General features: G+C 44.9%; 2 protein-coding genes across 5 annotated transcripts; one reads left to right on the top strand and one right to left on the bottom strand.

The window, feature by feature from the left end:
* Positions 1-5,035: 5,035 nt before the first annotated feature.
* LOC100824909 (aspartate aminotransferase, cytoplasmic) lies at positions 5,036-9,542 on the top strand. The gene is made up of 12 exons (XM_003569814.4): positions 5,036-5,374; positions 5,548-5,619; positions 5,728-5,789; positions 6,402-6,485; positions 6,593-6,692; positions 6,779-6,899; positions 7,073-7,236; positions 7,382-7,519; positions 8,267-8,388; positions 8,529-8,623; positions 8,855-8,975; positions 9,182-9,542. Exons 1-12 carry the CDS (start codon positions 5,144-5,146, stop codon positions 9,264-9,266), a joined length of 1,395 nt encoding a protein of 464 aa, XP_003569862.1. The 5' UTR covers positions 5,036-5,143; the 3' UTR covers positions 9,267-9,542.
* A 195-nt stretch (positions 9,543-9,737) lies between these two features.
* On the bottom strand, positions 9,738-12,766 carry LOC100829485 (rop guanine nucleotide exchange factor 9). Of its 4 annotated transcripts, none has more exons than XM_024459863.1 (8): positions 12,181-12,766; positions 11,946-12,073; positions 11,737-11,853; positions 11,481-11,635; positions 11,262-11,336; positions 10,885-11,160; positions 10,486-10,806; positions 9,738-10,370 (listed from the first exon to the last, which is right to left on the bottom strand). In XM_024459863.1, the coding sequence occupies exons 2-8, from the start codon at positions 12,013-12,015 to the stop codon at positions 9,984-9,986; spliced, it is 1,401 nt and encodes a 466-aa protein (XP_024315631.1). In that variant the 5' UTR covers positions 12,016-12,073; positions 12,181-12,766; the 3' UTR covers positions 9,738-9,983. The 4 variants fall into 4 exon arrangements, with proteins under 4 accessions (XP_024315631.1, XP_024315632.1, XP_024315629.1 ...); XM_024459864.1 differs by having other exon boundaries at positions 12,197-12,766; XM_024459861.1 differs by having other exon boundaries at positions 11,946-12,084; positions 12,181-12,765.
* Positions 12,767-13,051: the final 285 nt, after the last annotated feature.

Here is a 13,051-nt window from a genome sequence, read left to right as displayed (position 1 = left end):
GACACTGCTTCATGTTGTTAGTTTGGACTCGATGTTTCTTTTTAGAAGTTCAGCCGAACGAACATCAAACGAACGATTTGTAGGACTCGTAGAACTCATATCTAACGGCTGAAAATAATTGGTGTGAACCGCGCATATTGAGCGGCTACACTTGTATTATGAAATATTTGATTTCTTATATATTTTACTTAACCAAAATATGCATAGCTTTTTTTATTTCATCTTACCAGCTTTCAATCAATATAACATTCGGGAGCGGAGCTTAAAAAGATGGCCAGTAGCGATCGCGTAATATCAATTTATCGGCATACCATAAAGCTTAGTCGACCGAGTTGATCCGATTTCATGTACCTGCGGCGCATGTAATTGACCCGTAGAGAATCCTTAGTTTGGAATCATCCAGAGCTTAAAAGACTGCATTATGTCCTCTAATCTTTCAGTCCCACACCTCCTTCTTAAACCGGTGTAGGTTGGTCCTGCCTATCCAATGATGTTGTTATCCCTCTGATGTTTGGCCCCCTAAGAAGTTTAACATACATGTTTTCCCATCTGTTTAGAACTAAAATTGTATGAGACTGCTTTTAGCGTAAATAAAGGCACGCTGCGAAAGAATCCACTCGTGTTTTTGGTGAAGAAATATCATCTGAAATGATAAGATGGAATATTCTGCATAATTAGATTGATTCAGTAACACATTATATTATAAATTAGGTTGTCATTAAATTTTGTAGCAACAGATTTGTAGTTTAGTAACATCATCTGCAATATAAATTGCTGAACTTATATAATTTTAATATTTAATTATTATTTTGGACGGATGATGCGGCAAGCATTTCTTGCGAGCGGGCACGCAGTGCAGCGAGTGAGCGAGACGGTGTCCGGTAGTAGTCTCGACTGAGCGCGCACGTGCAAGCTGCAAGGCCACCATGCTGCAATGCTGCTAGCAGATGGGCCGCCTGCGCAGAGACGAAGATTAGTAATTACCACCAAACTCTTAGATGGCAGCTCGTTAAATCGCTAATTACCACTGAATGTAAAAAAATTAAGTTAATTGACACGACACCAAAAGTGTACATGCAACACTTCGTTATAATATTAATTTGTTTGATCTCGATAAATTGTTGCAACTCAACCTTGTTCACGCATATCCATAGAGGTTTTTCATCATGGATGTGGCCTCGAAGATTTCCTTCCAAAGCTTGGCCTACCCCGTCACCAGCGAAGGCATGTGGCGGATGCTCCAGCAGCGAGCGTGGCGGTTCCAGCGAAAGCACGGAACTTTATGGAAAATAAACGTGACACGTAAGAGTTCGTTTAAGTTAAAAAAGATTCATCCGTCATCTGGTTGCTTCACGTTAGCAAATTTACGTGTCACATACATGTAACGCACGATTTGAAAGCAAATTTATGTGTCACGTAGATCTAACGGTCGTATTTTGGCAACTCTCATATCCAACAATTAGAATAATTGAGGTGATGTGGATTAACATGAGGCTTCCCCTCGGCACCCCTCATATTGCTCTTAGTACATAATAAATCTGCTTGCTCTTTTCCGTGTGTTTTTATCATCGGAAGATATTTTGTTTTGTGTTTTCATCCTATTCATCCATCATCCATGGATGCATGTATTTTTCATGGATTTGATTCTTTGGAGAAAAAGAATACTCGGCCGGCGGCAAGCTCGGATTTGATTGAGAGCGGTGGTTGGTGCAGCCTTGTCTCCACCTCGGTAGTTAGTACAAAGTTATTATGGATCGGGTTGAGGGAGTAGTAAGTTTTGGTTTGCTAGTGAGTTGTCCATTTGTATCTAATGTTAATTAGTATGTGCTATTGAATTTTATGGCCGCATGTTGATACATAAAGTTATAATTCTTCAAATACCATTAATAAAATAATTCATGTGGATGAATGTGTCGTTTTCTCTTTAGAACCATGTATCGAACGGTTTAAACAATTCAGATGACACAGATCAGATCGACTGATCATTTGTAGGTGATATTAGCTTAGTATTCGTAATTAAAGTTCATATCAACTATCAACCTATGGTATTTAGCTGATAGGCTGATTATACGTGACACACACACACACACAAAATTAAAGTTCACATGAGAATTTGATGGATAGTTGTTTGCATAGATATAAGTAGGTATAACTTTCATCATAATAAAACATAATGTGAGTTTGAAGTTTTATGTGATTATTTCATCGATACTCGGAAAAAAAATAGATAATGAACTATTCGGTTTTTAGTTTGTAGAGATATTTGTTACTCCATCCGATCCATAATAAGTGTGTCAGTTTTAGTACAATTTCACACTAAGTTGGTATAAAATCTGAGACACTTATTATGGATTGGAGGGAGTAGTAAGTTTTTTGTTTGCTAGCGAGTCTTCTTAACGTATCTGACGTTGATTTGTAGATGGTGTAGAAATTTAAGTTCGTATCCAACTATCAAAATAATTGAGGTGATGTAGATCAACGTGTAGCCTCCCCTCAGTAACCCTTGTATTGCTTTTAGTATATAATAGAATAGATATATTCTTAAGAAATACTCCTTCTGTTTCATATTTTTTGTCGAAATACATACATCTAGACATTTTTTAGAAATAGATACATAGATATTTAGGCAAATTTGAGATAAAAATTATGAAACGGAGAAAGTACATATATAAATTTCCTTAGGAAAAAGAAATAGGATAATCAGAAGGGAAGAATTATTGCGTGCTTTGTAAAGAACTTTAGGGTAAAGAGACGAGGTTTGGGAGGGGAGAAAACACGTTGTTCGGTGCCAGCGTAGGGAGAGGCAGGCTGATGCCCCCGCGGCAGCTATGGTAATTGGAGAGCTCAGGCGAGGACACAGCAAGAGAGGGTGGCAAAGAGATCGTAATTGCCGAAGATACCGATCGACATATCCTGTGTGCACGTGATATGGACTTTTTTTTCAAGAAAAAAACGTGATTTGAAGTTGGATTCCGCTTCATATACGTGTGTCTGGCCGGAGCCGATTGATTTACGTGACCTTATGAGACAGACTGGATAAAACGTATGAGATAGACCAGATCTAACGGTTATGCTTTCATAACTCTCGTATCCAACGACCAAAATAATTGAGGTGATGTGAATCAACGTGGAGCCTCTCTCGGTACCTCTTATATTACTTTTAGTATATAATAGATCGTTGCACAGGACAGGATCTTTGCAACTTGCAAGATAATACTTATTGTACAGCTAAAAGGATGTATTGGTTGATACAATTGGAACGTGTAGATTTGTACGGGACGGTTGTGCAAGGGCACATACATGACTTGTTTGTTTTTTCATGGTCTTGGATAAAAAATCAACTCTTCGTCCAACAAAAGATGTTTCAAGTTTATCAAAATTTGCATGTATCTAGACATGACTTGGTGTATAGATGCATTCAAATTTAGTCAAAGTTGAGACATACTTTGTTGAACGGAAGAAGTACGATTCTCAATTACCATGTGAATAGAACGTAGTATAAAAGCATAACGTGAAAGAATTTTGCTGAACAAATTCAGTGACATTAAGATTTCTCTCGCATCATTCCCTAAAGATTAAATGTGCACACTTTAAAATGCTTATATTCATTGTTCTTTTGAAAACACTTAAGTGACATTAAGATCTAGCCTCCACGTGTGGGATTTGCCCAACGGTGACTATTGGGAAGGACACGAAGGAAGAGGTAGAGACTATTGGGACTTGCGAGGGGAAGCACACGAAAGAAGAGATGGATTGGTGGTGGCTAGGATTAGGGGAGAGGTGTGGGTTGGTTCTTTTCGTTGGACGAACACATTTTATATTTGTGAACATATAGGTTAAGAAGGTTGAAAGATTGTTAGTTTAGACGGGATGGACATGCAATCAATTTCGTAGAGTAGAAATAACAAAGGAGCACAGAGACGTGCGGCAAGCGAATACCTTCAGTCTTGACCATGTAAACCGGCGATGCCTTCAGTCCCGGTCATGTAAAGCGGAAACGCTCTTTGGTGCCCAACCCTCCCCCACCTCCCCATGAGCGGTTAAATCACCCATCCCTCATGCGACCTGTCCTCACTTAATTATTTCCTCCTTCTCGTCTTATCTTCTCCCTTTCACCCCTCCCCTCCGCAACAGAGCTCTTCCTCTAGATCTCCTCTGTTGGCCACCGCTCCTCCCCACGGGTTCTCCTCTCCGACCGAACCTTCTCCCGGTGCGCCATAGGTGTGGGTTCCCGATGACCGCCACTCCTCCCACACTCCGTCATGGGTCCCTCGGCGCGTCGCATCATCTCGTCGGGACTCCTCCCCTTTGCCGTCACCGGACACCTAGGTCACGATAGCTGCGGCTTCTCGCCCAAGTTTCGTCGTCGCGGTGGCTCTCGTCAATCATGTTTCTCGGCCCATGATCAGGAACGTTTTCTTTTTAATTTCTTCCAAATTTCGAGGACTTTAAAAGCTATGCTTTCAGTGGAATAGAGAAAATGTGTGAAAACTAAATCCAATTATTGGATAACCATCACATCAGATCCCACCTCTCCCCAGACAATCAACCTTCCTTTGCCAACTTGCCATTTCTTCTTCTACAGCTCCGGCCACCGCGCGGTTCATGCTGGGCACGTCGGAGATGAGATCCCTACTTTCTCTGTCACTCTAAACATTTCTTGACTCGTGTGTTGTTCAAAATAAAAAAATCGTGTTGTAATAATACTAAGTACCAGCATACTGATGCTGATGATGCACACGCCCCACAGGTTGGTCAAAGACGTACTACAGCGAGACACGATAACCTGCTCACCCCCGTAGCGAAGCTTGCCCTTTCCGACACGTTACGCTTACGCCACGCCGCAACGGCACCGACCGCCGAGCGTGGAGACGCGAGAATTTTGACGTGTACGCTTACTAGTTCGCGTGATCGCTTCTACGAGCACAAAATCGGAAACAGCCGTCCACGTCAGTCGCCGCTGCGCTTCCTCCCGGCCCCCGTCCGTCCGCGCCCGCCGTTTTATACGCCAAACCCCGGCGGCCGCATCCATCCCGGGTGCGAGCACGCTGTTTGTTCCCCACGCACACGCGCCCCAGGCCCCCACGCAGCGCACAGCACGCGCCACGCCCGAAACGGCCCGGCGCACCCTAGCCGAGCCGAGATGCCATCGGCTAACGTGCGCGCGGCGCGGCCTAGCGCCGACCGAAGGTTAAGTACGCTGGTGCGCCACCTGCTGCCTTCCTCCGCACGAACAACAACAGCAGCAGCAGCAGCAACAACAACAACCGCCACCTCCGCCGACTCATCAGCCTCCCTCCGAGCTTTCCCCACCATGGCGTCGTCCTCCGTCTTCGCCGGCGTCCCGCAGGGCCCGGAGGATCCCATCCTCGGGGTAAGCCTCCTCCTCCTCCTCCTCCTCTTCCGACCCACCCATGGATCTCCCACCCTACTCCTTTTCCTTTCCCTTTCCCCCGCCTGTCGGTCCGTCGCGCTGGGTTTCGGCGTGATCGCGCCGTTTTGTTGGTTCCGTCGGCCTGATTGGTGCTTGTTTGGGTGTCGTGGTAGGTGACGGTCGCGTTCAACAAGGATCCCAGCCCCGTTAAGGTCAACCTCGGCGTCGGCGCCTACCGGACTGAGGTGAGAGGAGTTTTGGCCTTTTGGGGATTTTTTTTATATTGGATTGCTGCTATTCTCTTTTGTATTGGAGGTGGATTTCACCCCCGGTCTGCGTTTTGATCGGAGCAGGAAGGGAAGCCCCTGGTGCTCAATGTCGTCAAGCGTGCAGAGCTGCAGATGATCAAGAATCCGTAAGTCTGGTTTCAAATTCAGTTAATTCGCATGAGTTTGTGCCTTCAGATTTGGAGTCTGTATCCCGAACCGGGTAACATTCAGATTTAGTTACTAGATCTAATCTGTAGGCTGTAGATATAATACGCGTTTTAGTATAAAAAAAGTGCTGTCGTTGGCATCCTTTTGTTAGTAGATCGTGTGGTTATCATACATGACTGTATTTGCCAGTATAATTTATTAGCTTGCGGTCTTTTAGCGACTTGTACCGTTCTACCTACTTGATTATAATATATTTCAGGCCATATTTGCTGTTTTCTGATGTTGTACGGTCGTGTAGGATTAGTTGACGTAGTTGTTCTTGCAGTTCCTGGTGCGGCACTGCTACTCGAGTTTTCCTTGTCGTTTGTTACATGCATAACATGGCTTGATATTTCCCCATAGATGCTTTGCAGAAGTGGCAACAATTTATGTTTCTTGCAAGGGACAGGGTTTGTCGTTTTACAATATATAGAAAGTTGCTTGCATCGGTTTACATAGATTGCGCATGAGAAAAACTTTCGATTATCTTACTACTAATGGTAGAAATTTACTATGGCATTATTTAACGCCTGATTGCTTGCTTTCCTTAGGTCACTTGGTAAGGAGTACTTGCCAATTACTGGGTTGGCTGATTTCAATAAGCTGAGTGCTAAGCTTATCTTTGGTGCCGACAGGTGTGTTTCTTTACCCGCTACCTTTATTTGATGATACTTCTGTGTGAAACCTTCATATGAAAGGGTAAAGTTGTCTCACTGAAGTCCCTATCATTTTCTTGTGATAGTCCTGCTATTCAGGAGAATAGGGTGGTTACGGTGCAATGCTTATCAGGAACTGGGTCCTTACGCGTGGGAGGTGAATTTCTTGCAAGGCACTATCATGAAGTAAGGAGCCTTTCTCGTCTCCTTTTTTTTGGCTGCTACATGTAATTGCAGAGTGTTGATTGCTTAATCATAAAACTGTTCTCCAGCGGACTATCTACATCCCGCAGCCAACCTGGGGGAATCATCCAAAAGTCTTCACCTTAGCTGGTCTCACTGCCAGGAGTTACCGCTACTATGATCCTGCAACCCGTGGATTGGATTTCCAAGGTACCTACTTCACTTCATAACTTTATACACCACCTCAATGATATAACGCTCCAATGTGCTCAAATTGCAATTCCAAAAATGCACACTTGTGTATTCTCACTGTTTGTTGCAGGCGGCGCATGTATCTGTCTTATTAGTTGATCAAGTATTCAAGAATATGTTTTGTATTACAGGACTGTTAGAAGACCTTAGTTCTGCTCCTGAAGGTGCAATTGTACTGCTTCATGCATGTGCCCACAACCCTACTGGAGTAGACCCAACCCTGGATCAGTGGGAACAGATCAGGCAGCTGATGAGATCAAAAGCATTGCTACCATTTTTTGACAGCGCATATCAGGTCAAATATTGACACACTTAGTACTGATGCTTCTAGGAAACATGACTGTTAGCCACAAAAATTATTAGTTTTTGTTCACATGACATATTTTCTTTTCTAAAGCTTACTCATTTGATATTGTCCCTCAAATGATTTACCTGTACAGGGATTTGCTAGTGGAGACCTTGACAAAGATGCGCAGTCAGTGCGCATGTTTGTTGCTGACGGTGGTGAATTGCTCATGGCTCAAAGCTATGCTAAGAACATGGGATTGTATGGAGAGCGTGTCGGTGCTTTAAGCATTGTAAGTTATCTTGCACCAACTCTTGTTAACTTTACATTTATGGCCTGATCTGGCCAAGGTTGTAGGCATCTTCCTGTGATGTTGACGGTAATAACTAGCTTACAGAGAAGTAATGCCTGTGCACTTGTGCAATCAGATACTACTAAAATGCATACAATTGTGATTAAATACACAGTTGTTTGCTATACAACTATAAATGCAGTTGTATTTCTTATAAAAGTATGACACCCTTTTTCTCAAGAGAGATAGTTCAGAGTAGTTCTGAAGTGGCCTGCCCAAATGTCTTAATTGCCTTTCTCAATTTTGTCAAGAGAAAAAAGAAAGAATTATTTTCTTTGGGATGAATGAAATTGGCAATCATTCCTAGCCATTTGTTTCCAGTTGAAAGTACAACAGTAGTTTAGTTCGGCCAGCTTCCATAATCTTTTACTCCCTCCGTTCCATAATTCTTATCGAAATATTACATGTATCTATACACCTTTAGGAATAGATACAACCATTTTTGGTCAAATTTGAGACAAGAATTATGGAACGGAGGGAGTACAAGTTAACAACCGTATATACTTTTAAAAAAAACCGTATACCACTTATGCTTTAATTATTGATGCACAGTATATTATAGGGCAGCTCGATGCCTATATGGACTAACTTTATGCAGTATCTTTTTTCTTAAAGACTTACTGATGGGTAAATCTCAGAAGGTTCTATTGAGTTGTTTGAGGAATAAACCTCAACTTACGCTTTCAGGTTTGTGGAAGTGCTGATGTTGCTGTCAAGGTTGAAAGTCAACTCAAACTTGTAATTAGGCCTATGTATTCAAACCCTCCTCTTCATGGTGCCACTATCGTGGCTACCATTCTTAATAACAGGTAATATTCTTTGTCATGATTCTTGTTTATTGTAGAATATGAGTTATATTGAAATTAGTTCTTATAGGCAGATAGAACATCCAGGAAATGAAAGGCAGTGCTTAGTTTTTGTTATTGATTCTGCTTCCTTATTTTACTAGGGATATGTTCGAAGAATGGACTATTGAGCTGAAGGGCATGGCTAACAGGATAATTAGCATGAGGCAACAGCTTTTTAATGCTCTGAACATCAGAGGTATCTGTCAGCTCCTCCGTTTCCTCTTTTCTGGCAACGAGTTGATGTTCTCTACCGAATAGTTCATTACCAAGTTCCTGAGCTTACGATCCCTGAATCTGAACTTCATATAGTGCAGTAAACTATTTAGGACAATTGATCTTGAACTAATGAGTATTCAGTTTTGTAATCCACTTTCCTATTCCTCTATACCGAAGTTGCTGAGCATTTTGCCATTTTGACATCATGCAGGTACACCTGGAGATTGGTCCCACATCATTAAGCAGATTGGGATGTTTACTTTCACTGGGCTCAACAGCGATCAAGTAGCCTTCATGAGGCAGGAATACCACATTTACATGACATCTGATGGGTAATGCCTTGTGCCCTTGTCTAGTTCACCCATTTTACTTATCTTGTCATCAAAAGTAACATTTTTTTGTTGTGGTGGTAATTGTATTGTTTGGTAGTGTAACTTTGATATCTTCTTTGCAGTCATATTGTTAAAACATTTAGTACTTTAACGCTGATGTCTTCTTGGTAGTTTTGTTTTTGACAAGTCATATTTGTATCTTGCAGGAGGATCAGTATGGCTGGTTTGAGCTCCAGGACTGTAGACCATCTTGCAAATGCCATAGATGCTGCAGTCACAAAAGTGAAGTGAATGATAACATGGCAAGTCCCTCCCAAAATAAAACCTTTAATCACCTATAGCAGTGTGCTGAGGATTCAACCAGTTGTGCTTGCTGGCTGTCCTCCTGAAATTTGCCTTGTAGTAGACCAATTAGACTCGTTTTTTGGAGGCAGTTCTGTACCAAAAGGATTCCGAGATGACGATGATTTCGATCTCATAATAAGCTGCGCATGTGGTGCTTTTTACCCTTGAACGCTCATGTATTTATTCTGCAGCGCTCTATAATGCACAGTTTCGTTGTCTGTATGTCAGCTTGTGTCTCAGTTTGCAGTACTCTTGTTTTCCTCCCCTCTTTAGGTACGTGTGCCTTGCAGTAGTACTCTGTTCTCCACTCCCCTTTGGGTACGCGTGTTCATTCTTACACAGTTGTTCTCATTGAGCTCCGACCGTATCTTACATTTTTTTAAAGTATAAATTGATTTAGGGTAGTGACTCATTGTATTGCTGCATGTTTAAAGTCCCAATAGCTCTAAAACTAAATTTCTCATCAATTTACAAACGGCTCTAGATCCGATATATTGGTCAATCCTTTAGGATTAATCATACAGAGACAAGGCTCGAAGCGTGCAAAATCACAAGTCAAAAACTGCGGGCTACACAACAAATTAAGCGGCCGCCCGTTTTTATCAGAATATATATATGTACACTACGCCAAATCAAACACATGCAAAAATCTCGCAATCGCCTCTAAGTGCGACCAGGCGGGCTCCGGTGGCCGCCGAGGACGTCCATGTACGTGTTCTTGAGGTTGGTCATGATATTGGGCAGCTTCATGAGCCTCCCGTCGTCCTGCGCCTGTTCCGGCGCCGCCGGAGACTTGTCGTCGCCCTTGCCCTCCGGGTCGCCGGTCCAGCCCATGAAGTCGAGCAGCGTCCTGCTGTCCGCCATGCCGCCGTCGAGGCCCTCCGCGCCTGCCTCCATCGCCTGCTGTGCTGACCCCGGCGGCATGTCTTTCTTGGCCTTCTCGCTGGCGACCCTGTCGGCGATGATCACGTCCTCTATCCGGGACATGACGTTGAAGGCCAGGCTCTCCAGCACCCTGGAGTAGCTCTCCAGGATAGCAAACCCAACGTCCTAGAGGAACCGGCAGCAATGTTGTATGTATGCATGAGCCCGGCCGGCAGGAGGAGGAAATTAACGATCGAGCACTGACCCAGTTAACGTTGCATCAAAATGAATGGATTCTTACCCTGTTTTCCTGAATCTTTGCGATCTCGAGGGCGGACTGGGGGATGCCGGGGAACCTGTGCTTGATGATGAGAAGCAGGGTCTGCGCCCGCTCCTCGAACTGCTCCCTCTTCTCCTGGCTGACCGCGGAGCCCCACGCCGACTTGCCGTCCTTGTTGTGCACCTTCCTGTTCCATATGATCACCGACGCCTCAATGCGGTCCTTGAGGTCCAGGATCTTGTGCTCCGTGTTCAGCTCCACCGTCGACAGGAAGTCGTCCGGGTCGAACTCCACGTCCGTTATGATCCGGTACAGCGCGTCCCCAAGGCTCGCCCTCCCGTTCTGCATGCATTATTTCCATCCCTTCCATATGTCAAAAAAGAGCCACAATCTACATGAACCACAAACGTACGTACGGACCTTGGGTAGTGTTTCTAGGTAGCATTCGGGTATGGCCATCTCCATGAGGCAGTTGGCGTTGATGGCCATTGCTGCCTTGAGCACCTGGTTCACCAGCTCCTTCTGGTGCTGGATCCAGGCCCTGGACGCCGGGGACAGCCCGTTTGGGGGCACTTTCACTATGGGTATCCACCATTTCTCGTCCCCCCTCTGCGAATCCTCCTTCTCGGTTTCCGTGGCCGAGTCGCGCTTCACGTACCAGAAGTCGGTGCGGTCCTTGAAGTTGTCCAGGTAATCCTGATCACGTACGGCAAACAGCGTCGATGATGAATATACGTGTCAATTCATTCATCGAGACATTCAAGGATCGATCGGCGTTGTTAATTATAGTTTCTTACGACAAGCATCGTGTCGATCTTTCGCAAAGCTGGCACGTTCGCCTGCAGATCCGTTCGCTGCTGCGTGCACATTACCTGCGACCAGCAGAGGCGTACAGAATGTGAAGAGATTATCAAGTGAATAGTAGTCCACAATATAAAATATATATATATATATATATATATATATATATATATATAGACACACACGAGCTGTTGGAAAGGAAAGGCATGCTCAACCTCCATTTCGACGCCGTTAGGCAAGACTTGTTTCTTGGCAATGAATTCGACGATGTGATCTGCCACGGAAAGGAGCCAGCCCACTTCTTTCTTCCATCTTGCCTTTCTGTCGGGGGCCATGGGCTCCAACTTCCGTTGCTCGCCGAACACAGAAGCTGACAAAAAAGATAGTACAAACGAGTTGTTGTTGGCATCGCAAGTTTACAACAACAAAAACACATCTTCCATATACAAATGATGCATGTGCCAAACAAACCTGCAAGATTGGTGATGGCGTTGGACAAGGCCAGCGCCGACGGCACACCTTTCCCGGACCCGGACATGTCCTCCCCAAGCAGCAGCTTGGCGAACTTCTCCTTCATCATATCCATATCTGCATAAAACCAAAACCAACTGACGCTTCTTCAGAGAACCAACCAACGAAACCATGTAGGCACTGCCGATCCATCCATCTTGACTACTTACCGGACGGTCCTGTAGCCTGCTCCCCGCCGGCTTGGTCTGCCGGCGGCCCACGGTTCTCCTCCCGCGCCATGCTTCCCGATCGCCGCACTGAGCTCCGCCGCTCCAGCAACCAGCATAAACTAACCTACCTACCGCGTGGCTTCACAGTGGCACATTTCATGACCTCGCTCGACCAACGGCAGCAAAAAGGGGATTCGACATAGAAAATTCAACAAAGGAAAGGAAATTATCATACCGGCCGGCGTATATACCTGTAAAGCGTGCAGCTTTACGGGCCTCGAGCGACGTGCGCAGAAGAGGAGGGCAAGGAGAAAGGATGGATGGCCCGATATTATGTCGCGCGCAGAGGCCGATCGAGAGCAGTAGTGCGTGGGGAAAGAAGAAGAAAGAACGAAATGATCAGTTCCGAACGGATGATTCTTCCCGTGGCCCTTTGCAATCCACGGGCTGCTGGCGGGCTCGACCGATCGCCTGCTGCATTGTTGCGTCCATGGCAAGAAGGAGAAGGGAAGAAAGAGGCCCCGGTGGCCAAGGGGGAGAGAGGGCCGGGAGTATAATTAGGGAGCGGCGCATGCTTTATTATTAGAAAGTGCCTGCCATTCTTAGCCCTCTCCCCTTTGCTTCCCGTATTGAACGGTCTGCAGGGAGAGCCTCTCTTCCCGTCCTGCCAGGGTCCGATGCCGATGCCAACCGGCCGGCCGGTGTTCTACGGAAATCCTAAACGACATGACAGTAGGCTGTTTCACGGCAATGGGGTGCCTGCCTGTCTTCATCTGCTGGTATCTGAAATTCCAAACGCTTGCCTGTCTGTCACCGGAGTAGTCAGCTTTGCCTTTCTAGAATTGGATCTCCACTTACGTAGTCCTATGTCCTTGCTGATGTGATTATTCCGATTAATGTCACGGTTTATTATTATGATCGTGCATGTTCATTCAATTGCCTCTGTTTCCGGTACTAGCATCTGCATCTTCATGGATATCTCAGCAGTACCAGTACGGCCCATCGACTAATCAATCGCTGCACTGCGTGGCTGGCTGCTTCCACACACTGACACACCACCATAATAATCGTTGCTGAAGTGTGGAATAAACGGGGCCTTTCGTTGT

The sequence above is a fragment of the Brachypodium distachyon genome, chromosome 2 (assembly GCF_000005505.3).
Source record: "Brachypodium distachyon strain Bd21 chromosome 2, Brachypodium_distachyon_v3.0, whole genome shotgun sequence".
NCBI classification, from domain to species: Eukaryota; Viridiplantae; Streptophyta; class Magnoliopsida; order Poales; family Poaceae; genus Brachypodium; species Brachypodium distachyon.
This window is presented reverse-complemented; position numbering and strand designations above follow the sequence as displayed.

Excerpts from the sequence above, each read along its gene's own strand:
- LOC100824909 (XM_003569814.4), top strand. The coding sequence starts at position 5,144 with ATGCCATCGGCTAACGTGCGCGCGGCGCGGCCTAGCGCCGACCGAAGG. Across the intron at positions 6,693-6,778 it reads TTGCAAGGCACTATCATGAA|CGGACTATCTACATCCCGCA; the intron begins GTAAGGAGCCTT and ends ACTGTTCTCCAG. Across the intron at positions 6,900-7,072 it reads CCGTGGATTGGATTTCCAAG|GACTGTTAGAAGACCTTAGT; the intron begins GTACCTACTTCA and ends TTTGTATTACAG.
- LOC100829485 (XM_024459863.1), bottom strand. The coding sequence starts at position 12,015 with ATGGCGCGGGAGGAGAACCGTGGGCCGCCGGCAGACCAAGCCGGCGGG. Across the intron at positions 11,636-11,736 it reads CGCCATCACCAATCTTGCAG|CTTCTGTGTTCGGCGAGCAA; the intron begins GTTTGTTTGGCA and ends CTTTTTTGTCAG. Across the intron at positions 10,371-10,485 it reads CAAAGATTCAGGAAAACAGG|GACGTTGGGTTTGCTATCCT; the intron begins GTAAGAATCCAT and ends CGGTTCCTCTAG.